Source organism: Mustela nivalis (assembly GCF_964662115.1).
Source record: "Mustela nivalis genome assembly, chromosome: 7".
NCBI classification, from domain to species: domain Eukaryota; kingdom Metazoa; phylum Chordata; class Mammalia; order Carnivora; family Mustelidae; genus Mustela; species Mustela nivalis.
The window spans coordinates 56587572-56614358 of record NC_139026.1 but is presented as its reverse complement, the minus strand read 5'-3'; the positions used below and the strand labels follow the sequence as shown (position 1 = coordinate 56614358).

The following is a 26787-nucleotide window of genomic DNA, read 5'->3' as shown; positions in this document are numbered from 1 at the left end:
GATTTGTGTAATAATAGAGAAGACTAGTTTGGGGATGTTGGGATAGCTTCCAAGAGAAAGTAAACTTTAAGTTGAGGTGCAAAAACAGGTATAAATCAGGCAGCAAATGAGGACAGTGGGGCGATAAAATGTTCCCTGTGGGCCAAGCAGCATGTGTGAAGGCTAGCAGGCAAGAAAAAAATATGTGGAGAAGGCCACAAAGACAGAATGGAGGACAGTGAAGACCATTCAAGTGACAAGTGGTAGACGTGACATTAACATATTTGCATTTTAGATTTATCTGGCCCACAGAGGAGGAGAACGAGAGAGGTTGCCAGGAGAATATTTAGAAGCCTGAGGCAATAAATAATCCAGGTACCTCAAGACATATAATGTTTTGTAGATGGTCAGTCAGGATGTGGATGGAAGACTGAGCTCCATCTTCAAGAAAAGAACAGTATCAACAATGACTGCTGAATTACTTCATCAATTCAGGAATGTCTATGAGCTCCCGTTATCCTAGCCAGAATCCTTGAGAGATGATGACCTAATGGCAGTTGTCAGAAGAGCACTCCCAAAATCGTAGTCCAGCACAGGAGACTAGAAGAAACGGCAGTAATCCAGCACACTCGGACTTACTTAAGTCAGTCTCATGCTCTGTGTTCACCAGAGCCCCAGGTGTTGACTCCCTAAAAGTGAGGTGGTTATGTCAAGGAAACAAATTAATATAATAATTCTCATCTTAATCTAGAAAAGGTATGGTGACTTGGTAGCTTCATAGTTTCTATCTTTTCCAGACTGTTTTTTTTTTTTTTTTTTAATAAACTGAGTAGGACTTTCCTTTACCCTTGGGGAAATGATTTCACCTGAAGATCCTAATATGAAATGTCCTGAGAAAGTCAGAAGGAGACCACAAGTCAGCCGGATGCTCATAAACCTCAGGACTGTCCTCGGGCTCAGGGGAGTGATGTTCCAGTTTTGAAGTGCCTTCCTCAAAATTTCCAAAGTGCCCCCTCCAGCGCCTGGAGACCGGCCGGGTTGGCAGTCCTGGGGCACCCTGGAGCCGGCCTGCATCCCATGTGTCTTATTGAGTGGGCACCTGGGTAGCTTAGTCAGTTAAGTGTCCAAGTCTTGATCTCAACTCAGGTCTTGATCTCAGGGTCTTGAGTTCAAGTCCTGCGTTGGAGCCTACTGAAAAAAAAAATTGTCCCCACCCCCATGTATGTCTAATTTAGGAAGCACTTTTACAGAAATTTCCAAAATATCCTTCTAGTGCCCAGGACTAGCCAGAATAGCAGAGCCATCCAAGTGGGGCTGGACTTAGACAGAAGCCCACATGGCTCCTGGTCTCCGGACATCGCTCTTCTGATAGCTCTTCCCCTCCACCCTTATCTGTACATTCAACAAGATGTTGCTCATCAATGTGGGGGGCGTTGGGACTCAAGCCAATCTGAGGTCCCTACTGAGTTGATAGATCTTTTCTGCTGGCATCACAGTGTGTTTGCCCCATGACTGAGTGGACAGAATGTTGGTGACAGGATGATTTGAGGTAGCCCTCGTGTCAGATACAACGTGTGATCAGGGCTCCAGGCTACCGAAGGTCGCTCTTACCTTCGGGCTACAGCATGTGTGTGGACCTGCCTCCCTTCAACAGCCCTGGAAGTTGGCAGAGGAGGCAACAAGGGAATTTATTGTGGTGTCCCGCGCTGGCCCTCAGGTGGTCACCTCACCCCTGCAGCCTCTGTACCATGTGCTCTGCAGTCCTCTGCAGAGGGCTAGGCCTGGCTCTCACAAAGGCTTTGGAGAACCTCACTCCACGACACAGAGACCTTTGCCACAGATCTCATGCCCTCATGAGGTAACTTCCTACTCTCTGAGGCCGGTCTTTAGCCAAACAGATACACCTTGTGATACAGGGGCTGCCCTTCTGGCTCTGCCCACAGGCTTCTCACCTGTCTCGCCTATAGGTGGGGGTGTGTGGACAGTAGGGTAGCATCAGTGCGGGAGGAAATCACATTCTAGGAATGCAATGGTTACAGTCTACAGGAGTCTAAGGGAAGACGGACACAGAAGGAAAATGTGTTGACATACGTTTGTGCTATAAAATTCTGAATGGAAGAAACAAATTGTCATTCCCATTTTTCTTAATCTTCTGGGTAAGGTTTGCATCTGGAGTCATCGTTAACAAGAGCAGTAATGATTTTTTGAGGGAGTTCTTAGTGTTCGACAGCAACATGACAGACTGCAGAGCGGCAGGGTCAGTAAGTAAACAGTGTTCGGGAGCGGCGCAGACAAAAAATCTACGTTGTTTGAGTACAGACAGGTTACAAAGAGGCCTGGCTTTATGAATAATAACAATATTGCCACCTTTTCCTCGTGACAGGTGACACATAATTATTCAGGAACAATGCACTTAATAAGGAATGTACAGAGATGGTACCCAGACTCTCTAAAGAATCTTCATACGCCCCAATTGGAGGATAGATACCTATTATTCTAAATCTTCATTTATAAGTCCCTATACCTCGTAAGGGCCTGTGAATTTTGCAGTTTGCCTCTTCATCGAATTGTTTATATAGGCAGGAGCCCTGCAAAAAATAAGTAGTGTGGGGCTCTGAAAATTCTAAAGAAGGTAGCCCTGGATAACCTTGTTCTGGAAGCATCCCTTCGGTTTTGAATTGCCATGGTCTGTTGTACTGAACAACTGAGGAAGGTAAAAGACCGACGTGAGCCCTCTGGCAGGGCACAGCCACCTGCTGATTCTGACCCCCACAGTCACGAACCAAGACAGTAAGACAGGGAGAGAAATCCCACAGGGAATGGCATCACTACAAAGGTAGCTAATACCACTGTATGAAGACCTCATTGCAAAGGGTTACTGATTTTGATTACATTGAAACTTTAAATCAGTTCAAAGTAAATCGACATGTCGGTAATACTGAGTCTTTCCATCCACAAATATCATATCTATGTTTACGTAGGTCTTCATTAACTTGTGCAGTGCTTTGCAGTTTTTCATTGTAAGGGTCTTATATACCTTTAGCATTTTGATATCAAAATAATGTTTGATGCTACTGTAATCAGAATTGATATTTTCTTCCTTTTCAAGTGGTTCTTTGCTTTTATAGTTCAGCTGTTGCTACATAACAAGCCACTCCAAAAACTAGAGGCTTGAGATCAAAACAATCATTTAGTATCTCGTGGCTTTTGTGGAGACCAGGAATTTAGATTAGGGCACAGTGAGGATGGTTTGTCTCTACTTCTCTGTGTCTGGGTCTTTAGCTGAAGACTCAAGGGCTGAGAGGCTGAAAGCTATGATAGCTTAACTGAAGCCAGAGGATTCACTTCCAAGGTCACTCACTTACGTGGTTGGCAAGATGGCGCCGGCAAGTTGGTTCCCCTCTCCTTGAACCTCTCCACAGGACTGCTCAGGTAACCTCATGAGAAGGTGTGTGGCTCCCCACAGACCAAGTGATCCAAAAGAACAAAGCAAAAGTAGCAATGCCTATTATGACCTAATATCAGAAGTCACACATTGTCACTTCCACCACATTCTATTCATTGGAAGCACATTATTGTGATCAGAGCACAAACAAGGAAAGGAAATTCAAATCTATCTTTTAAAGAGAAGAACAGCAAAGAATACATGAAAAATTTTAAAACCATCACAGTACAGAAATACAGTTTTTAAAAAAATATTTACTGTGTATCCTGGGACTTTTCCAAATACACTGGTCAGTTCTAACAGCTTTTTTGTAGATTTGTTGGGATGTTTCTCTATACGTAATCATGCTATCTCTGCGTAAAGACAGTTTTACTGCTTTCTTCCCTTGTATGTCTTTGTTTTCTTGCATGATTGCACTGATAAGACCTCCAACACAGTGCTGACTGGAAGTGGCATGAAAATCCTTTGCTATTTCTGATCTTAAGGGAGAAGTATTCAATGTTTCACTATAAAGTATGATGTTTGTTGTAGGTGTTTGGAGTTACCTTTTATAAGTTTAAAGAAGATTCCCTCCCTTCCTATTTTGTTTAATGTTTTTGTTTAACATATTTTTGTGAAATTCTCAGCCTCTATTAAAAGAATCATGTGATTTTTCTCCTTTATTAATATGGTGAGTTCCATGGGTTGACTTTCAGATGTGAAACCAACTTGATATTCCTGGGATTATCCCCATTTATTTTTTTTATTTTTTATTTTTTTTTAAAGATTTTATTTATTTGTCAGAGAGAGAGAGGGAGAGAGAGCAAGCGCAGGCAGACAGAATGGCAGGCAGAGGCAGAGGGAGAAGCAGGCTCCCTGCCGAGCAAGGAGCCCGATGAGGGACTCGATCCCAGGACGCTGGGATCATGACCTGAACCGAAGGCAGTCGCTTAACCAACTGAGCCACCCAGGCGTCCCGGATTATCCCCATTTAGTCATATTATTCTTCTTATTTATTTTTTACTCAACTTACTAATATTTGGTTAAGAATGTTTTCATTTATATTCACGAGAGATATTGGTCGGTGGTTTCTTGTAATAGTTTTGGTGTCTTGGTATACCCGTCCTCATAATCTGAGTTTAGAATTTTTTTTTTCTTCTATGTTTTCTGAAAGAGTTTGTGTAGGACTAGCAATATATTTTTCCCTTAAATGTTTAATAGAATTCATTAACTGAGCCTTTTAGGCATGGGCTTTTTGTTGGAAAGTTTTTAACTATGAACTCAATTTCTTTCATTGATAACAGGACTATTCAGGTTTTCTAATTGGTCTTGAGCCAGTTTTAAAAATTTGTCTTTCAAAGAGTTTTCATTTCTTTGATGTTATGTTTATTGACATAAAGCTACTTATAGTATTTTCTGTGAGCCTTTTAATGTCTGTCTGTAGGATCCGTAGTTAAGTCCCTTTAATCATTCATGATACTATATCTTCTTTTTTGTTATTCACTCTAGCCTGAGATGTGTCAATTTAACTGATATTTTCCAATAGCCAGATTTTATTTTCATTGATTTGTTTCCTATTATTTGTTCATTTTTCCTCCTCATCGATTTCCATTCTTATCTTTATCATTTTCTCCCTTTTGTGCAATCAACTTTTTTTCCCCCTAACTTCTTGAGGTAGAACCCCAGGTAATTTATCTTTCTTGTTTTCTACTATATGAAAATAAAACTATAAAACTTCCTTCAAAGCACTCCTTTTCAGTGCATCTGACACATTTTGGTCTGTTTTGTTTTCATTTTCATTCAGTTTAGAATATTTTATGATGTCTTACATGATAATTTCTTTAATTCATGACTCACTTGGAAATGTATTGTTTAATCTCCCAAAATTTGAAGACTTTCCAGATCTCTCTCTCTCTCTCTCTCTTTTTTTTTTTTAAATTCAATTCTGTTATGAGTAAGCTGTATTTCCTTTGAGCTTTCCCGGTACCCAACGCATAATTTCTTCAGAGCCCATATTCATATTCTGTATTCATTTACTCCACATTCATTCACCCTGTGCGCCCAGAGCCAGCACATAAGCCTTGCAATGATTGTTACCATTAAATAAATATTTATGGAAGCAAAGAAGGAAGAAAGAGGGAAAGAAAGGAAAGAAAAAAGAGAATGGGAATTAAAGAGGGACACAGATAATGGGTGGTGCACCCCCATGTGGCCATGGCGAGAATTGCAAGGGGGGAGGGAGGGGTAAACAAAATAATTGTTTGCTCTATACTCCATACCGCTCTCTCTCTTACAACTTTGATTTGAGAACAGGAATCCATGTTCAGGAATCCAGATGTTCAGGAATTATTATTGAGACATTTCAGATGCAGTCCTGTGTGTTCAGCGCAGACATTGGAGCTTGAATCTCCTCCTCTGTAGCCTCCTTGATTACAAATGACTTGAATTGAACCCAACTAGTTTTAGTGGATTTAGGCAGCACTCAAGTTTTAAATAAATTGCTATAAACTTGTTTGTGCTCAACTTGTTACTGAAATAAAAAAAACAAAAAAACAAAAACAGCATTTGTTTATTTCCTACTTATGTGCCTTCCCCTGTAACTGACTCTAGGCTAAACATTTCGTGTGTGGGATGTCATTTAATTTTCATGAAAACCTCACAAGGAGGGTATTGTATTTGTATTTAAAAAAAAAAAAAGGGTTCAGAAAAGTTAAATAACATGCTCAAAATCACTAGACTCGGGTTGGGGATTGAGTTCAAACACTATCTGACTATAACTATCCCTTGTTTGTTGCTTCAGAAATGGTTCAGTTTGCTTTTAAGTCAAAGGGTTAAAACTGAAAAAAGAACTCAAAGACCCTCCCAGGCATGCCAGGGGGTGGAGCTCTTGCAGGGGGAACAAAGCTATTCAAAGTGTTTCAACCCAGGATTCCAGTAACAATGATTCCCTAGAGGCTGAGACTTCACACTTAATTTTCTGTAAGTGAGGTTCTCTGGAATGCACTTAGGGTGTCTCATCAAGCCTGTGGGGGGCCCCCTTCTTTGCATAATATCCAGGCATTCCCTCACCTCCCTAAACACATGTTTACACACCCCTTCGACCTAAAGGCTCCCAGGGGAGCTTGCTAAAAATGCAAATTCCAAAGTGTGTCCATATACATTCTTATTCAGTTGGCCTGGGCTGGAGCATTTGTAGCAAACATACCAGCAGGTGATTCTAACACAGGGGATCCAAACCCATCCACTAAGACCCTGGCAGTTCTATAATGGTCTGTAGCAACGACTTGGCTCAACTTTTTCTCTTAAGAAGTTCAAATCCTTGAAAGTAGATACACAGGAAGAAAGAAGAAAGAGGGGCGCCTGGGTTTCTCAGTGGGTTAAAGCCTCTGCCTTTGGCTCAGGTCATGATCCCAGGGTCCTGGGATCAAGCCCCTATCAGGCTCTCTGCTCTGCAGGGAGCCTGCTTCTTCCGCTCTCTCTGCCTGCCTCTCTGCCTACTTGTGATCTCTGCCTGTCAAATAAATAAATAAAATCTTTTTTAAAAAAAAGAAAAGAAAGAAGAGTCTCAGAGCTCTAAGAAAATGTAGTTGCCTCCCTCATAATCCATAATGCTATTACCTTCATAAGTCACAAAATTGCCTACCTCGTGTACTATAATTACTTGGACTAATTCCGTGTTAGCTCTTTTATCTCACATACTTCCATCGTCAGGCTGAAATAGTCTGCGAGTTAATACATGCCAAGATTTATGTCTTCTGCCTCTTAAAAAGTAGAACCAAGGGAAGAAAAGAAATGAAAGTAGAACAAGGACACCTGTTTCGAAGGATTGTAGATAGATCTTACAACACTTCATTTCTGTTTTCTTTTTTTTTTTAAAGATTTTATTTATTTATTTGTCAGAAAGAGAGGGAGCGAGAGCGAGCACAGGCAGACAGAATGGCAGGCAGAGGCAGAGGGAGAAGCAGGCTCCCTGCCAAGCAAGGAGCCTGACGTGGGACTCGATTCCAGGACGCTGGGATCATGACCTGAGCTGAAGGCAGCTGCTTAACGCCACCCAGGCGTCCCTCACTTCTGTTTTCTAAAGCACCTTTTTTTTTGTTCTCTGCCCCATCCTGGAACGCCAATGCCTTCCTTTTCCCAGGCCACACCTCTCTCTGCCCCCACCCCTGGCTCAGGAAATTTCCTTCTTCTATCTTAGACATCTAACCTTACTTTCCATACTTGTCGTAAGGTGATTCCCCCCGCCCGCTCCACCCTGTTTAAAACTGCACCTCCCCATGACTCACCCTCTTTTTCATTGTTTCTACTGTGTTTGCCCCATTGCGCGTGTCAAGTGTTGTCACCATCTGCAAGACGACACACCTGTTCCCATCACATTCGTCAGGCGTGGGGTATCCTGGAAAAGGCCTGTGCTCAGGGTCAGTCTTAGATTTATTCCTGAAAGTGCTGTTTATTCGCTTTAAATAGCTGAGTAATTTTTTTAAAGAAATAGCTCATCGAAGTGCGATGTTTGCGAAGACCCGATGATGGCGTCCATCCTTCCAAAGCAAGGCATTTGATGTATGTGTGGGTGGTGAGTCACCACTATCCTCTCTTTCTTCCTTAGATTTCACACTTACTTACTGAGCACCTAGTAGGTGTCAAATCCTCCTCTTGGTGCTGGAGTGAACAAGACAGAAAAAGGTCCTGCCCTCATGGATCTTACATGACTTGGGATAGATGGAAAAGAAAACAGGAAACAATATAAAATAAATAAGATGATAATTTGTTATTGAAGGACAGATTTCGTTCTGATGTGGATGATAACAGAATGTTGATGAAAGACAATGCCGACTTCTCGGCGGTCACCCTAAATAGTCTTTGCGAGACCTGCGCATTCGCTTATGGAGACCATGGCAAGACACTCTGTCTCCACAGTATGAGCTCCTGTGCCTAAACACACCATAGTAAGAATCCTCCACGGATCACAGTCCTACTGCAGGATTAGGCAGAAATGGGCTCAATAAATTCTTCCTTGACGGAAGAATAATCACTGGAAGGAGAAGTGGAGATGGATTGTGAACAGTTAGAATCTTGGCGGGAAGACAAGCAAATAAGTGCCGCTCTGGAACGTGGGAAGACGGGAGTCCCTTGTTGAGCAAGCAGAATGAATGGCTGTAGGATTTTGTATCCTGGAATAACGGGGAGCCCCACAGGCCACCCTTAGTAAGAGTGAGGAAGGAGAAGAGCCATCCTCTGCAGGCAGCGGCCATAGAGTGGGGGTTCTGGTGGAGGCTCTAAGGGGTTCGGGGGGGCCGGGGGATGCTGAGGGGCCCGTCGGGGCATGAGCCTCTTGGAAAAGCTCCTGAGGGAATTCTGATATAGTCTCTGAACTGGGAATTACTGCACAGAGCTTGGGATATCCTCTGTGTGTGATACACACTTACTGACTGGTTGCCACACTGGCTTAGAGAAGGCAGACAGCCTGGTCCAGGCTGATGCTCTCCATGGGGCAGAGAAGTGACACGTCTCTCTTCAGTAGTGGGAAGAAGCTAAGCAGAAAGGCTGAGAGTATGGTACAAAGTTACTGTGCATTCCTTTGCTACGAAAGGAAGGCAAGAGAGTTCCCCAAGTGTCATGCCGACCGGTGTTAAATGGCATTCAGACCTTTCAAAACAAAGTATGTAGTATAATTGGATTATTATGATGATGATGATGTCAGTTTGCTTCTTCTATATAAAAAATAACCTCCAAAACTTTGTGGCTAGAAACAATATGTAATTCCTATCGCTTTTGAGTCCACAGGCCAACTGAGTGGCTCTCTCTGGACACCTCAGCTGCGCAGGTTCACGCATCCGTGGTTGTCTGTGGAGTGGGTGTCCCGCTCTGCTGACGTTCGAGGAACTTCCTCACACACTTAGGGGTTGGTAGCCTAGAGCTTGACCTTGGCTGGGATGGTTGGTCCTCCTCCATGTGGCTTCTCACTGAGAGACCAGGCTCAGCTTGGCTTCTTTACAGGACAATCCCAAGGTTCCAGGAGAGGAAGCGGAAGGGTGCAAGTTTTCTTGAGGCCTACCCTCAAAATCGGCCCATTCTGTTAGCTGAAGCAAGTTCCAAATCCAGCCCTGACGGAGGAGACAGGAAATGGGCGTCTTTTGATGGGAGATGCTGCAAGGTCACACAGCAGAGAATATGGAGGGCCGGCATGTGCGTGAAGACATAGCACAGCTATTTTTCTAAACATGATCCATACTCCTGGCACTGAGTTGTGTGTTATCTATGCTCTTGGTCAACACTTGGTTCTACTCTTTGGGGAAAAGAATGAAGGTGTTTGGTTTTCCGAGCTTTACAGCCGCTAATTAATGCAATACAGAAATGGGCGTGGTTTAAATGCACCTGGCAGGATAACAAGGCTACATTTTTTTCTGGGTTGTACTAAGCGATAAGTCTAAATGACATCAGAGGGTAGTGGTCTCTGTTTATTTTTGTGATTCAAGTGATTTGAGTCTTGAGATTTATTAACTGTCAGGGTTCCTTTTTATTTCTTAATTAAATTCAGCAGTGAACAAACTATGAAATGTGATTTGCAGGTTGGCTTTCATATTTGAGTTTTTCACTTCCTCCTGATCTAGAATTGCCTGCCTTTCAAAGCTGCTAATGACAGATAAAAGCAAGAATATAATTCAACCCTGGCAAAGAACATTTCTCTTGTAATGTTTCATGACTTTGTCCCCACTCGGCCTTTTCCTTTTTATTTCATCTTAAACTCTAAATTATAGAATTAACCATCTTGACTGGAGTTGTTCTGCAAGCCAATTCATTCTCTTTGTTCCAGAACTCTGGGTGGCCTACATTTTTCCATCTGTAATAAACAGTCTTGCTCTTGGGCGAACCACGGCTTCTTACCTGTTGGCCGTAGTCACTCACACATATTAAAGAACGCTGCCCTCTTGTGTTCATAGAGAGTGAATTAGCAAGTTTATTATGCCAGAAATGTGACATTCCAGTCCACGGAGATCGTCTACCCAGGGAGCTTGCCCAGGGCTGCCAAGTATGGTTGTACAGATTGAACACTGCAAAATGAGCCCAGACCAAGAGGTGAATGAATGGTCATTGAAATCCATCCCACACTGCTTGTGAAGTCATGCATCCAATGTCCAGGCTATGTCTTCCAAAGCAGATGCTCTTGAAAATTTCATTCAAGGGCGCCATCCACTCATCAATCCTTATCCCCCCTGGAATGTGCAAGCTTCTGTCATTTATACAGACTTCTAATAGGCCAGTGACAGCCTTGGGGAAGTTCATTATGAGTTGGTTGGACACTGCCCTCATCATGTTAATTTCCGACTCAGAAATTTCCAGAAATTAAAATTATACCATTAGTGCTGAATGACATCACTTAGTCCCAGGTTATCAGAGGAAGGGAATAAGGAACAGAGAGATAAAATAAGAAGGGCCAGATTTGCTCTTTGCAATGCAGAGAATTCAAATGCAGGATTTCTGACTCCCATTGCAGCTCTAGGTCTTATCTTTAGCTTGGGGTGAGCCCATTATCTGATTGCGCCCTACCTCTCCCTATTAGGCCTAAAGGAGATGCACAGTAGTTTGTTCACTGAATGAATAAATGAATGACTGTCCAACTATGTATTTTTTTTAATTTTAATTCTAGTGTGTTAACATTAAGTGTTATATTAGTTTCAGGTGTACAGTATAGTGATTCAACAATTCAATGCATTACTCAGTGCTCATCACAAGGAAAGAATTCTCATCACCTCTTTTACCCATGCCCCCCCCCCACACCTCCCCTCTGGTAACCATCTGTTTGTTCTCTATAACTAAGAGTCTGGTTTTTTGTTTATCTCTTTATTTTCTCTTTGTTCATTTGTTCTGTTTCTTAAATTTCACATATAAGGGAAACCATATGGTATTTGTCTTTCTCTAACTTAATTTGTCTTAGCATAATACTCTTTAGCTCTATCCATGTCATTGCAAATGTCAATTTCATTCTTCTTGATGGCTGAGTAATATTCCACTGTGTGCGTGCGTGCATGTGTGTGTGTACACATATATTATATAGCACCTCTTCTTTGCCACTCTTCTCTCAATGAACACTTGGGATGCTTACATACTGGCTATTGTAGATAATGCTGCAATAAATATAGGGGACGTGTATCCCTTCAAATTAGTATTTTCATATTCTTTGGGTAAATATTCTGTAGTGCAATTCTTAGATCATAGGGTAGTTCTATTTTTAACTTTTTGAGGAACCTCCATACTGTCTTCCACAGGGACTACACCAATTTGCATTCTCACCAAGAGTGCACATGGAAGGGTTCCTTTTTGGGGTGACTGGGTAGCTCAGTTGTTAATGGTCTGCCTTTGGCTTAGGTCATGATCCAGGGTCCTGAGATCAAGCCCTGTATCCGGATCCCTGCTCAGCAGGAAGCCTGCTTCCCCCTTCCCCTCCCACTGCTTGTGTTCCCTCTCTTGCTGTCTCTCTCTCTCTCTCTCTGTCAAATAAAAATCTTAAAAAAGAAAAAAAAAAAAAAAGGAAGTGTTCCTTTTTCTCCACATCTTCACTAACACTTGTTTCTTGATTTTTTTATTTTACCCATCCTGATTGGTGTGAGGTGGTATCTCCTTGTAGTTTTGATTTGCATTTTCCTGATGATGAGTAATGTTGATCATGTTTTCATGCATCTGTTGGCCATCTAGATGTCTTCTTCTTTGGCCAACTGTATTTTCTGATGTTTCTTTGCCTCCACCTCCCCAAACTTCCAGCCTCCTATGCCACATCTATTCCAGCTGTACATCTTTATTCATACCTGTTTTCCTCACTGCTCTCTTCTTAGTCAACTTTTTTTTTTTTTTTTTAATTTTAGAGAGAGCATACAAGCATGAGTTTGGGGAGGAGCAGAGGGAGAGGGAGAGGGAAGGAAAAGAATCTCCTGCAGAGTCCGCACTGAGTACAGAGCCCTGCACCAGCTAGATCTCCAACCATGAGATCATGGCCTGAGCCAAAACCAAGTGTCAGTCGCTTAACCAAAGGAGCCCCCAGGTGCCCCCTAGTCAATTCTTTTTTTTTTTTTTAATTTAAAGATTTTATTTATTTATTTGACAGAGAGAGATCACAAGTAGATGGAGAGAGAGGCAGGCAGAGAGAGAGAGAGAGAGGGAAGCAGGTTCCCTGCTGAGCAGAGAGCCCGATGCGGGACTCGATCCCAGGACCCTGAGATCATGACCTGAGCCGAAGGCAGCGGCTTAACCCACTGAGCCACCCAGGCGCCCACCCTAATCAATTCTTATACAAGCTTCCAGACTCAGTTCCAGGTCTACTTCCTCCATGAAGCTTTCCTCCTCCTGCTTTCATGAAGCCTGAAGAAGGACAGCCATGAAGGCTGAGCACGGGAGTTCACACTTAGTGGAAAGAGCGCTGGACTGGGTCAAGGACTTGCACTCTAGGCCCAGGTCTGCCAGCAGCTGGCTGTATGGTCCTGGAAAGATGCCCTCACCTCTCTGCACCTCATCTTGTCCTTCCCGATTACAAAAGCTTCAGATACATTGGTGTTTCTCTGTGTGCGGCTTGCATAGTGCTGGTGAGGTGGTATTAGGTGGTTTGTGGGCAAGTAATTTTCGCACGTTAGTAGAAATGTATTTGTTTTAATGTGTTTTCTGAGGAAAAAATAAAAAGATCAAAACATTAACCTCATGGTTCCTCAGATATTGTTGTATGTGACAAGTTAAGTATTTAAAGTTTGGAAAGAGTATATTTAAGGAAAAAGAGTAAATAAATTACAAGTGATCAGATATGGCAGAAATGATAAGGTGGTATAAAATGGTGTAAGTTTGGGAAGTACCAAAGGAGCTTTTCACCTTGGCCTCTTCTAACTCTCTCACTGGGTCCTTCTCTGAGGTTTCTTCACCACTCGACAATTCGTCCTTCATGACTCATTACTGATGACAGTATATCCTCTCTCACTGCTAGAGTTGTATGTGATAATACTTTGATTTCTATCACAATCACAAAGCATAAAGCACAAAATAGGCCTTTAAAAAAAGACTGTGGCTTCACTGATTTTTCCCGTATTGCTGCCAACACTTAGAAAAAGCGTTGCCTGACCCAGAGTGGCAAGATCCTAATTTCAAAACCATGTCTACTTATGTAAATGTAGATGTTTTTCCTCTTTCTAAAAATCATGTAGACTCATTATGTAAAATTTGGAAAATATAGAAAAGTGGAAAGAGAAGAAAGAACACATCCATAATCTTATTATCCAACAATGAACCCTTTAATCCCCCTCCCTAATTCTAAATTCTCCTGCAAAATCCTAGTTAGTGGGGATCTATTTCTGTTTATCACTTTGGAAAATCGGAAAGAGTCCTGATTTAATATATTTTTATCACCCAAATTATAAAATCAAAAAATATCAATAGGGAATCTAGGGTCAGAGGTCCATTGGCACATTTTTATAAGGAGCTGTTAAACAAGCCCTACAGAGGTGAGCCCAAACCAAGAGAGGCTACCGCAGATCAAGGATCATAATAACTGATACTCTTTGTAAAATGCATTGTGTATGCAAAGCTCTATGCTAATAATGTTGGTTGAATATACCAGCTAGATGTATGCTCATTGTCTATTTGTCTCTTCTGCAGGGTTTTTGGAGTCTCTGGATGACTTTTACATTCTTAGCAGTGGTTTGATATTGCTACAGACCACAAACAGTGTGTATAATAAAACTCTACTAAAGCTTGTGGCACCACAGTCTCTCCTCGCATGGCAAAGGGTCCGTGTGGCCAATATGATGGCAAATGATGGCAGGCAGTGGGCAGAGATCTTTTCAAACTACAACTCTGGTAAGTGGCCCGGCAGAAGAGCTCTTAGGCATGTATGTATGTTCAGATTTTGAGTTAACCAGTAGAGCCGCACCCAAACCCTACTTCGTGTCTCCCAACATTTCAGGCACCTATAACAACCAATACATGGTCCTGGACTTGAAGAAGGTAAAGCCGAAGTACAGCCTTGACACAGGCACTCTGTACATTGTGGAGCAAATTCCTACATATGTAGAATATTCCGACCAAACTGAGATTCTACGGAAAGGTACTGTCTTTATGCTTGAAGTCTGGAAGTCTGATCCGTCTGTGAGTGTGTATGCCTTTGTAGTGGGGAATGTGTGGTATGGGGCTCTGTGATGGGGAGGGGGGTACATCGGGGAAGAAGAGATGGGAAAGCCATTGCTAGTTACACTGGGAAAGAACTCCCAGCTTCAGCACAACATGTGAAATCTGCACCCCAGACTCTTACATGACATTGTATAGTTGGGGACAAAGCCAGGCATTTATGGGCTTCTCATCACTCTAACGTTACCTTATCTCCTGAGCTCCTGGGTAAAGCTTTTAGTCTAACTCAGCAAATATTTACAGAAGTGCTTCCTTGGCCCAGGGATTGGAAAAGCATGGCTGCAGGTTACAAATGCCCCAACCTTTAGAAACTCAGTCTAGTGAGGAAGCGAGGCACGGAACAGCCCTTAGAACCCAGAACAGAAAGAGCGGTCATAAAGTCTGGGTGCCTAGCCCAGGGGTGGGCATGGTCAGTAAGAGGATCAGAGAAGGCGGGTCTGAAGGGCAAGACCAGAGCCCTGACATTTGAATCATGGGTTTTAGAGTGACACCACCTTGATTTGAATCTCTGCTCCTCAAAATCTCAGGCAAATGATCTACTACTCTCTCCAAGCCTCACTTTCTCCGTCTGTGAAACACTACATTAGCGGTACAGGTCCACAATCACTTATCTGTAATTTTGAAATCTAAAAAAAAAAAATTTTTTTTTTTCCTAAACTTAGTACCAAAATATGACCTGACCTGACCTTTTGGTAGCAAAACTACCCATTTGACAGTTCGGTAGACTTGAACTGTTTAGTCTTTTTTTCCTCTCCTGCAGGGACACTGTACATTAGTCTCCAGAGCTTCCAATGCCTCTGATTATGAAGTGTTGCCCACAGACACTGCAATGTCATGTGTGATATGCATACCCCACTGCTGTTCTAAGATCTGCAAAACCCTGAGTTCTGAATTATCTGGCCTCCCAAGTTTTTGGATGCGGGAATACGGACCTTTTCTTTTCCAATTTCAAAGTTGTCTTGAGAGTGAATTGGGATAATTCTTTCTAATTCTTGAGCACACTGCTGACACAAAGCAAGCGGTCTTACTTACCTTGCATCGAACACAGTGTTTGGCACACACAACATATGTGCATATTTGTTGAATAAAGGAAGAGTGAAGATGATGTCTGAGTGGTGGTTAAATGTCAAAAAAGAGCTCAGCAGTTTGACAAGGGGACAAGGTCAAACAAATGGAGGCATGAAAACTGTGCTGTGATTGAGAGAATGTTAGCTTTCGAGACAGCTAGAGGAAGGGCTCTGCAGTGGAAAGTAGTGGTGAGTGAAAAATGGCAGTTTTAGAAAAGGGAGCACAGACTGGGAGTCAGAGAGAAGGCAGGGGACTAATTAGGACAGTGCTGCAATAGATCAGCTGAGAGATGAGCAGAAGCAGAATCAAAGGAAGATATGGACCCCCAGAATCAGGGCCTGGTCCGCTCCCGGGTCCGCAGAGATTTTATAATGACGCCAACCAAATGCTCATAATACGCAGAAAACAATTCATAAAGATGGAGATTTCAGTTGCCAAGCAGATCAGATACGGCTCAACAGAGAAGTCCAGTCATTGGCTGTCACGTAGTTAGGACTGCCATTCAAAACTGAGAAGTCAGCTGTCCGATCTTGACATGGCCTGGCCCATCCAGATCATGAGAGCCTGATAAAATCAGCAGCCTCAAGAGGGAGATGTGTGTTAAAGGGGACAGATTATTCATGGCCTTTTCTTCTTTGGACTGCGACTGATTATGGAATGGCAGACTCAGGTTCTTTGCGATCTTATTCCTAGATTCCATGAAGAAATCTACCCTTAGACAAAAAAAAATCTGATGCTGATCTGTCTGTAGTTGTTTTGCTGAAGGTGGGAAGAACACAGAGTTAAATTCATTGTCCACTGTATACTATGCACTCTTTTCAGCCTTTTACTTACATTCTCTTGTTTGATCTTCATTAATATACTTCCAGATAAGTTGCACTGTTACCATTTTACTATAAGGAAAGAAAGGCTCAGAAAGAAACAGGTGATTTGCCCAAATACTTATGCGCTATCACACAGCCATTAAAATAAAAAGACAGGGGCGCCTGGGTAGCTCAATGGGTTAGAGCCTCTGCCTTTGGTTCGGGTCATGATGCGCAAGCCCCGCATCAGGCTCTCTGCTCAGCAGGGAGCCTGCTTCCCTTCCTCTCTCTCTGCCTGCCTCTCTGCCTACTTGTGATCTCGGTCTGTCAAATAAATAGAATAGAATAAAATAAAATAAAATAAAATAAAATAAAATAAAATAAAAAGTCAGTTCTACAGAACTCCTGGAATTTGGAAGCAACTGTGGTATATTGCTGGATGCCTTTTGGTCAGAAAGGAGGCTTTGGACATCTCTGAATCTCTGTTTCATTTTTTATAAGGAGGGACGATAAGGCTTATATACACCATTAGGTTGTTGTGACATAAGATAATCTATTTCAAATGCTTTTATAAATCATGAAGCTTTAGGAAAATGTGAAGAGTAAAGCAGCCATTTTGATTATTCATTTGAGTTGCATTCACATTAAGAGAAGTATAGTAGTTATAACAGTTAATATTCATCTAATGCTTACCAAGTATTAGATGCTATTATAAGCACTCCATCTGCCTGGGCTCGTTTCATGCTCATCATCATCCTTGTAAGATAGGTATTTTCATTGTTCACATTTTATAGCTGAAGAAACTGAAGCACAGAGAAATTGAATAATTTGTCTAAAGTCACAAACCTAATGAAGGCAGAACCAGGCTTCAGATCCAGGCAGTCCAACCCCTAAGTCTATATATAACCTAGATATACTATAGTAATGAACATGATTTTAGCCTGTCAGTTCAATATTGTCTTTAATCTCAGTTCTTCCTGATGCTGGCCTGTGTCTTGTCATTTTTTAAAATCTCTGTAATCTCACCCCTGAGTAGGGGATCCTATAAAACAGTAAAAAGGGAGAAAGGCAGACAAAGGCCAAGACAATATGGGGGATGGAAAATGAACCCTGAATGGTGGAGGAGTCCCGCCTGTGTTGACTAACTGTCCTGTAGACCCCGGAATCTGGGCTGTTCCTGAAGTATTGATTGTACTAGAGCTGTGTCACATGTCTGATGCTTAGTGACGAACGTGCTCTATGGCCTTGGCACATCGTGAAGCTTGGGATGAAGCTAAGCCTTAAGGAATGCTTTCAAAGAGGTTAAAGCCTGCTGGAACCTTAAAGATTATCTCCAATCTCTTCAAATTATGGATTCTTCCTTTCCTGCTCCATTAAAAAGAGCAAATAAAGTGAAGTTAAGTTAACTGCCCGAGACCTTGTGATTCAGCCCTGAGCCTAAAATTCAGGCTTTCTTAACTTTAGGTACTATGTTCTTCCACTGTTCCATGATTAGCACCTGGCCTGCTCCTTCTTAGGGCCACACTGTGAAACTATCTTTTGGCGTTTCAGGAACCAGGTTCACTTACACCAGCTCCCCAGACAGCTCCATGTTTTACTTCATTTTATTAATTAGATTACAAATTATTTTTCTGGTTAATAGATTGCTTTAAGAATTTTGGGTGAAAACCAAAGCATTCTGATGCTCTTTCCCTAATGGAACCATCTAGAGGTATATTGATTCTGTAAATTTAAAAAAGGATCAGTTTGAAGGCCAGTGTTCACATTCAGAGCTTTATTTTCGTTGTAATGTCATTTTATAATCACACATCTATGCTGATTTTCAAAAGAAACTATCATTAATGACATCTCTTTTGTTCCATCTCTCTTTTCTGTCTCCCTGTCAATCTCACCCTCCTTCCTTTCCATCTGGAATCAGGATATTGGCCCTCCTACAACATTCCTTTCCATGAAAAAATCTACACCTGGAGTGGCTATCCAATGCTAGTTAAGAAGCTGGGTTTGGAGTTCTCCTATGACATGGCTTCACGAGCCAAAATCTTCCGGCGTGACCAAGGGGACGTGACGGATATGGCATCCATGAAATATATCATGCGATACAATAGTACGTAGCACATTTCTCAAGAACCATTCCTCAAAACTCCTTTTCTTCTGCATGGATAAAGAATCCATGTAAGTTTTCCCACGTAAAGAATCAATCTTTGTACTAGAAGGAATTAAAAGAAGTTATTTGGTATTTGGTATTCTATCAATACTATACATATTTTATACTCAACAGATAGGATTTTGTCTTCTTTTATAAGATGACAGGGAAGAAGATTCTATAGATTTTTTTCACTGAAAAAAATAGCATGTAAAACACAGATAAAATAACCCATACAGAGTACTTTCTTTTTACCACTCCCCCTCAACCCTAACACAGGTTTTCTTCCAAGGACAGAAGCAGCTAATAAAACAAAAATTATTGATAACCACTTTATTTTTGATGAACAGTATCAAATTTGTATTTATTTTGTTGAAGAACAGTGATGCACATTTAGCCTTTATTCTCTCTCTTCCATCCACTCTTCACTGTTCAAGGTTCTTGAGAGCGGCTGGGTCAATGAGGCCACTCCAATGAGATAGACTCTGATTATCTAGACTTGCAGAGACTCAAAAAGCTTCCTGTGGGCAGGTATATCTCCGAAAGGCCAGAACTCACCCTCATCCCTATCACTCTTTCCCCTAGATTATAAGAAAGATCCTTACAGTAAGGGCGATCCTTGCAATACCATCTGCTGCCGTGAAGACCTGAACTCACTTAACCCAAGTCCTGGAGGTTGCTATGACACAAAGGTAACATGATTTTGAATTTAATTTTTACCTGCACCTAGGTCTGCCCAAAGGCAAAGCTGCAGATATTTTTGTGGCCTAAAGCACAAAATTACCAGACTAGCCCAAAGTCCAAAGAACATATTATTGGGAGCAGTGTGCTTTCACATTAAACAGGAACTGAATTTAGCTGGAGGAACAAGTTTACTGGACAAGCACTAAAGGGTTTTCACCATGTTAGAATTATTAAGTGCTGTAATGCATCACCTAATATAGATAATAAATAGGTATTACTTGTTTGCAGTGGTGGACTGAAGCCAGCTCGTAAGGGCTGTGAGAACCAGTTGTTAAAATCAGATGTGGACAGCTTGCAATCAGCCAAGGAGGAGTATTTATACTATGCAAATCAGCAAACATTACAAATCAGGGTCTTTTCTTCCCTCTCAGAGATCTGGTCATTAAGAATTTTCCTGCAGACTACTGGATTTGGGGTGTCCGAGGGTATGAGTTAGCCATGTGGTTGGTGGAAAAGAATCATTCTGATACGTCCTTTTGCATTCCTGGTTTGGGCATGTCTCTTTGTTTGCACTTTCAGTCCTAAATTCTGGAAGAAATCAGTTAGAAGTGGAGTTAACTATTAAGAATGCTGATCCCCCTACACATAATTTTTTCTATCAGCCTAATGCCTGAAAAGAAGATGCTTCAGAATAGTCTAGTTCCTACTCAAGCTACTTTTTATCTATATACCAGAACTCTAGCTTTAATGACCCCCAATATGTTGTGTAAAGTAAAATTCAGTGGATATAGAGAGCCTGACACACATGAAACCCTAATGCTTATTTCTTATTAATGGTGTTTGCAAACATTCAGTAAAGTGTGTAAGAAGTGTTCTAGCCATTCCTGAATACACAGAGAATTACCTCTGCTGCCTTGCCTGAGAGAACCCAAGCCAACCTTCCATCTGCCAACTTTACTTTCTTCTGGAGAGGGGAATCTGCCAATTTTTCATCAAAAGAATTTGTTTAAGGATATACTTATCATTTCCCCTAAGTCATTTGGGATATACAGAAAATCAGAAGTTATGAGGTATCTTTTTCTTTTTCCTCTAAGGTTAAGATCTGCTATCCAGTGTTTAGGTGTTTTTGAGAACCACAGACCTTGTTTTTTTGATATTGAGTTTCTTCTACTTTAAAACTCTTGTCACGGGGTACCTGGGTGGCTCAGTCAGTTAAGTGTCTGCCTTCTGCCTAGGTTATGATCCCAGTAGTCCCACATCGGGCTCCGTGCTCAGTGGAGAGCCTGCTTCTCCCCCTCCCTCTGCCTGCTGCTCTGCCCGCTTGTGCACTCGCTCTCTCTCTCTCTCTCTCTCTCGTCAAATAAATAAATAAATAAATAGAACTTAATTTCCTAAAAATAAATCTCATTACTGCCCTGATTAATAACAACTTTTGTTGAAGAAGGTATCTAGTCACTACTCCAAGCATTTTCTCTCATTAATCCTCATAACAACTCTTCTTTAAAGTATGGTTATTAAAATCCTTTCACAAATGAGAAAATGGAATCCCATAGGGGTTTTTTTAAACAAGCTTTGGAGCTAAAATTCTGAACATGAGCCTTCTGTCTCCCGATCTCACACTTCTGGCTACGTTAATGCACTTCTGCCCAATTCACATCTGAATACCAAATGGTTATGGAAGAGCATGTTGTGGAAGCTTGCAAGATTTTATTTTAAAAGGGAGCTAATACTGTGACTTTGGAAAAAGAGCAGGACCAAAACAAACAAACAAACAAAATGAAAAACAAAAACAACCCCACAAGGAAAAACAGGAATCTAGTTTTTTCCAAATGGTTTTCTAAGATGTCCCTCTCCTCTCTCTTTCCAGGTGGCAGATATCTACCTTGCATCCGAGTACACGGCCTATGCCATTAGTGGTCCCACAGTACAAGGTGGCCTCCCTGTTTTTCACTGGAACCGTTTCAACAAAACTCTCCACCAGGGCATGCCAGAGACCTATGACTTTGATTTTATTACCATGAAACCGATTTTGAAACGTGACATAAAATGAAGGAAGGAGTTGAGGGAATAGAAGGGAATAGAAGGTTGCAAATAAGATTCCAAAGGCACTATTTTAGCTATGTTTTTCCGTTCAGAATTAGTCCTAATAAACTATGTTAAATTGAAAGCCTGCCGCTTTCATTTTCTGTTGATTTTGCAGGTTTTTTTTTTTTCTTTTTTTACAACATTCACTACAGGGTGACACACTGTAGAAGAAATACTCTGGAAAACAGGTAATTCCTGGCTTTAGCATACAAGTTTATATATATACACAAGATGGTAGCCGAAACTGCTCACCTAGATCCATATTCTCCTTTCATGCCTGGCCACATGTACTACATCTCCCAGGTTCCCCTAGACAGCTGTGCCATGTGATAGGGTTCTTGCCCAAGGAACCTGATAGTAGTATCACTTCCAGACTGGCTCCTAAGAACCTGTCCTCTTCCATGCTTTTTATCCTTCCCTGGGCTGAATATACTTAATGACAAAGCCCTAGGGGATGGTGGAGCTTCAAAGGAACCTCTAATAGAAATGCAGTTAGTGGTTCTTCTGGTTATTAACAAGCACGGCTAAGTCTTTCTGTGGTACAGAGTAGGCACACAATATTACCTTAATGTGGTCTCCAATCAGTTAAAAACAGCACATCTATCTGGGAGCAACTCTACGTAACAACTTCTCTTTCAAAGCTAGAGAACTGAATGTGGTTTGAGTGTTGTGGTATTGCCAAAATGGGTTAAATAAACCATACTATACAGTATAATGGGTGATTCTTAACGAGGTGAGAAACATCCATAAGCAACACAAGGGCTGAGAATAATTAGAATGAATCAGAATACTCAGAATTTTAAAAACCCAGTAGTTTATTTCAAAGTATAAATTTCAGGCTTGCTGGACAAAATCCCACTACAGTTAACACTTATACAGACACCACTCTACTGTACATTTAAAAAAGAAAAAAAAACCCACAAAACCTTCAAAACCTAATAAAAATAGGGCAACTCACTATAGCCCAGTTTATATTAGACATTAGGAAGGTCTTACATTGTCTTATTATTTACACTTTCAACTGCAATAAAGAAAAATCAGGATGCAAGTTTCCTACAAAGGATTTATTTTTGTATTTAATTTTGAAATGGCTGAGAAAATAATGAATCCAGGATCCCAAAAAGGTGTTTGATTGCCCGGTTACCTTATTTACAAACAAAACAAAAACAACCCCCCCCCCCAGCATTTAAGTATGAATGATGGGTACTTAGCTGACTCTACAAATAAAAAAACAAAAACAAGAACAAAAACCTTATGTAGCATGATAAAACTATTTGAAGAAGACAAAACATGTCTTATCATTCCTTCCCATTGGCTGGCTCTAGGGGAATGCATTTTAGGAATTCGATCTAAGTCTGCCACACTAACTAATACACTTCATGAGGTTGTTCTTTTTGTCCAAAAATTTTAAAAAGTGGGAGAGGGGCATCACTCAGTAAATAGTAAGGGAAGGCAGAATCCTGCATTGATTTTAGATAGAATTATTTCCAACAATCCAATATTGGGGCATGGTTTTTCTGGAAATTAGAATAAAGCAAGTCAATGGCCAACAAAGAAATTAAAATAAGGAATAAATCATATGATTCTGAAATAGCCCAAAATGGAAAGTTGGGGAGAACACCTGGAAGGTCTCTGCAGTACTCTAATGTGTTAAAATCACAGTGTATCAAAGTAAGAGAAGAGGATACCACAGGCATTGTTTTGTTAATCTTGTACAGTACTGGCAAATTTGTGCAACAAGATAAATGCATATCATGCAATATTAACATTCACCTTCCTGCATAAATAATTTGGAAAATGTAAGCAAAAGAGCAAATGACAAAAACTAGGTTAACACTTACTCAGTACAGTAAGAGAACTGTATAGTGCAGCCTGCCTGCCTAAGGAATTTTGCAGACAGTTGTACCAAAAATTCTAAAGTTCCTTGCTTACGGTCACATTTCCCAATTAAATCTTTCATTTATTATCCAGCAATGGGGGTGGGGCAAGTGGGAAACACTCTGTGAGGCAAATGGCATCCCAATAAAATGTACTTTTCAAGGAAGAAAGCTGTACTCTTCACTTCTCTTGTGAACATCTACTGTGTAGTATAGTAGTAAACAGTACACAATATTCTGCATATTTTAAAAAGTGAGTTCAGGGAAACAGGGATATAGTTACCTCAGAAAGTTAACAGTTAACAACAGATGTTGTCTTTGTATTTTATAAATTTACTGGCAAGAACGTAACTTTAAAAAGAGACTTACTCACACTTAAAACAGGGTGAAAATTACTCTGATAAAGTGCAAAACAGAGAGTAACAAACATCACCATTATCTTCAAATGCCATATGAACATCCTATATTTTAGGTGGAAATATCAGAAGCTTTCAGGATTTCTAATAAGGCAATACTTACACAGATAATGTCAGGCTTAAACTGTAGCAAACTTGCATTCCCAAAATGGGATAATCAAACTTATCTGTAATACTTTGTGAAAAGGTACCATGGAGTGTGAACTGCTACAATACAGTCTTGCAATCTCTCTCCCAAAGGAAATAAAGCAAAAGTCAGAGCTCATCAACAAAACCTGTCAAAAATAAATGCCTATAGTTCTAGCACTAGCATTTTTCAGTAAATTCAGTATAGCTGTTGCCTATAAATCCCATGGCATGCTAATTTGAGGAGAGCATATCATAATACACACTTTCCTCAAATAATTACACTCTCTGTACCTTCCTTCCACCATCTGGAATAAAAAATTTTATTTTGGTGTAGTAAATGTATTTTTAGGGTTACTATTTGAGAACTTACTTTTTTTGTTTGACAGAAGACACAGTATAGGCTAAAATGTATTTTCATTCTACTGGGCTTTCTTCACCTGATTATATAATGCTATGAAAGCTTTTAGGAAAAAAAAAAAAAAAGATTAGTGAAAAACATTCACCAAGGGAAGTTTTTCTAGGCTAGATAAGCAAATTGTCATCACATGACCATAGAACCGGCCAATAAAGAATACTTTTAATTGAACACGGGCTTTCCATTCTGTAGACAGGAATGATCTTGAACACATGATCAGCAACGCAACCACTGTAGACAAAAACATACACACATGCAGATATAGATAGGTGTTCATACACATCTAGAAGATTATCAATGTCTCCCTTTTCAAATTTTCGTTGGCATGACACTGACAACTTTTTTTTACCATCATTGTTAGTCCTAGAATGAGTAACATCTACGTTACTTGGTTGGCAAATTGGATTCATAAAAACTTCAATTCTCATTGTGGTCTCATTTTCTGAAAGTAAAAGGAAGGTTCTGGAGCACTTACATTTTGGCAATTTGTAGGCTTTCTTCAGCATCAATCAAACTTTACACCTAATGTGACAATATACTGACCAGTGAAGTCTCTAATGAGAGTTTCTTTACAGCATTACTGTAATGCTTCCCATTACAAGCCACCAAAGTTGCAAACCAAGCAGAATTAATAAAAGGGATAGCTCCCTCCTATAATCCCAAGAAAAATTAAAAATGAATTTATTCTCAGAAGGTAGGAATATGAATTCAAATATGGTAAGAGAAGATGACTTGAAAAGCTATTTCACAAACTCCATGAATTTCTTTCAAACTATTCCCAACCATACTCTCATCCCCAAACTTATCCCATCTCTCCTGCCCTGAACTACCCACACCTGAACACCTACCTGATACCAGTAGAGCTGGCACTCATACTGAAAATCCATGATCTAAACGGAAATTGATTAACTCTGAACAGGAACAGAGATGCACAGAAAGGATTACCTAATTGCTACATAAAATAACCCCAAAGGATATACTTGAAATTCTGTCCAAAGTTGACAGAGGGTAAATCAGACAAAACTTGGCACTATCAAAACAAAGTTAAAAGGTTAAAACAAAACAAATAAAAAAAAAAAAAAAGGTATGAGAATAGTAAGGAAATAAAACTTTCCCTTTGTTATTGTAGCTCACTGTATTTTGTGAATTTTACTACCTATGAAAGAATACTATACTTTGGGTGATAAAGTGAACAAGCACTGTTTTCCTAATCTTTAACACAGTATGGAACATAAATTCTACAATATGTTTGAAGGACAATTTTCTTTCACAATATGGTATTTCTTCTCTTAGTCCATTTTACACAGTTAATTTAAATAGTGACCAAACATAAAAGCACTTATGTTCTTAGAAGAAAAGAGTGACTCCAATTTTTAGAGTTAAATGTAGTGATCCCACTGGTAAGAATATCCCTAAAGCCTTGGTTTAAAATTGACTTGAAGGAAACGTGCTATATTTAGTAGAACTGAAGGAGAAATGAAGGGCAAAAGGCTGAATGAGAAGATCAACAATGGACAAATGGTCATGTTTATTTTTGTAGTTAATCTTTAAGGCACAAAATAAATGTAAGAGCCAGATTAGGAAACAAGGGCCAATGCAGATCTTTTTCACCTAATTAACAACCAAGAAAAGAAAAAAGATGAACAGATCCTTTCCTGTGTTCAAATTAACCTATTTTAAACTATTTAGCCATTTTGCTTTTTTTTCTTTCTTTCTTTGGGTTTTGTTCAGATTTAGTTTAAGTCATTTAGCTATGAACCTACAGATAGATGCCTCAGAAGCAAATCATGCCACATACCATACCTCGGATCCCTTGATCTACTTACTTTATACTTGAAGAGAGGTAAATGTGAGAATGGAAATGGGAGATTCCACTGCAGTAAACATATAAATAGGGAAAAACACACATAAACACCCACACATATTCCCCAGCCTTAAAACTAAAGCAAGGTGCACATTTACATTTCAAAACCTTGAAGCTTCAATTGTCCAGGAAAAAGATTCTTGCTTTATGGGCTATTTATTTTACTTCTGATTATAAACAAATGTAGTGTATATACACTTCTGTCCAAGAAATCTTGCACAATGTGGATTTTACAATGGATATCATGCACAAGATTAAAACAAGACCAAAAAGTGGAACTCAGAGGAAGCGATAAAGGCTCCAAGGTTTAACTGCTCTGGGAAGAAGAGATCACATCTGTTGACTGAGGATCACAGAAAGGTCCAAAACGTCCATAAATATCCTTGGCTCGTACTGCAAAGTAGTATTTGCTGCCAGATACAAACTGGGTGAGAGTGCATGCCATGGGCAAGGGAAGTGCCTTTACTTCACCAATCTTTTTCCACTGTGAGGGCACAGTGGCACTGGGTTCCTCATGGTAAGCGTAGAGATGGTAGCTGTCAACAGTGGCACAGCTTCGATCTACCTCCAGGACACTCCAGGACAGTACAATGCCATTTTGACTCTGAACTCGTGCTAACTTCAAGTGTGGCTTCTGAGGCAGAGATGTGCTGGCAGCTTCTGGGGGCAGACGCTGTGGCTGTGGGGCTTCTGGTAAGGGTGCTGGGTGTACAGGGCGTGGGGGCTCCTAACAAAAGAAG

At 40.7% G+C, this 26787-nt stretch overlaps 2 protein-coding genes and 1 long non-coding RNA gene across 8 annotated transcripts in view; 1 reads left to right on the top strand and 2 right to left on the bottom strand.

Annotated features, from left to right (window-relative positions):
- Positions 1-7267, bottom strand: part of LOC309869449 — a 63735-nt gene extending 56468 nt beyond the window's left edge. Inside the window, exon 1 of the long non-coding RNA XR_014314188.1 lies at positions 3345-7267. This is a non-coding gene — a long non-coding RNA (uncharacterized lncRNA). The remainder of the gene's footprint in view (positions 1-3344) is intronic.
- The window catches only part of PLBD1 (phospholipase B domain containing 1), a 51381-nt gene extending 29953 nt beyond the window's left edge, over positions 1-21428 (top strand). For 2 of the 3 annotated variants that reach the window (XM_082740608.1, XM_082740609.1), the window contains exons 7-11: positions 14036-14236; positions 14343-14483; positions 18353-18538; positions 19163-19269; positions 21129-21428. In XM_082740608.1, coding sequence (XP_082596734.1) covers positions 14036-14236; positions 14343-14483; positions 18353-18538; positions 19163-19269; positions 21129-21311 — 818 coding nt within the window. In that variant the 3' untranslated portion in view covers positions 21312-21428. Of the gene's footprint in view, positions 1-14035; positions 14237-14342; positions 14525-15323; positions 15587-18352; positions 18539-19162; positions 19270-21128 lie in introns of those variants that run through there. The other variant, XM_082740610.1, reaches the window with a different exon arrangement.
- A 715-nt stretch (positions 21429-22143) lies between these two features.
- ATF7IP (activating transcription factor 7 interacting protein) overlaps positions 22144-26787 on the bottom strand; it is a 110003-nt gene continuing 105359 nt past the window's right edge. For all 4 annotated transcript variants that reach the window (XM_082740594.1, XM_082740595.1, XM_082740592.1 and 1 more), the window contains exon 10: positions 22144-26774. In XM_082740594.1, coding sequence (XP_082596720.1) covers positions 26587-26774 — 188 coding nt within the window. In that variant the 3' untranslated portion in view covers positions 22144-26586. The remainder of the gene's footprint in view (positions 26775-26787) is intronic.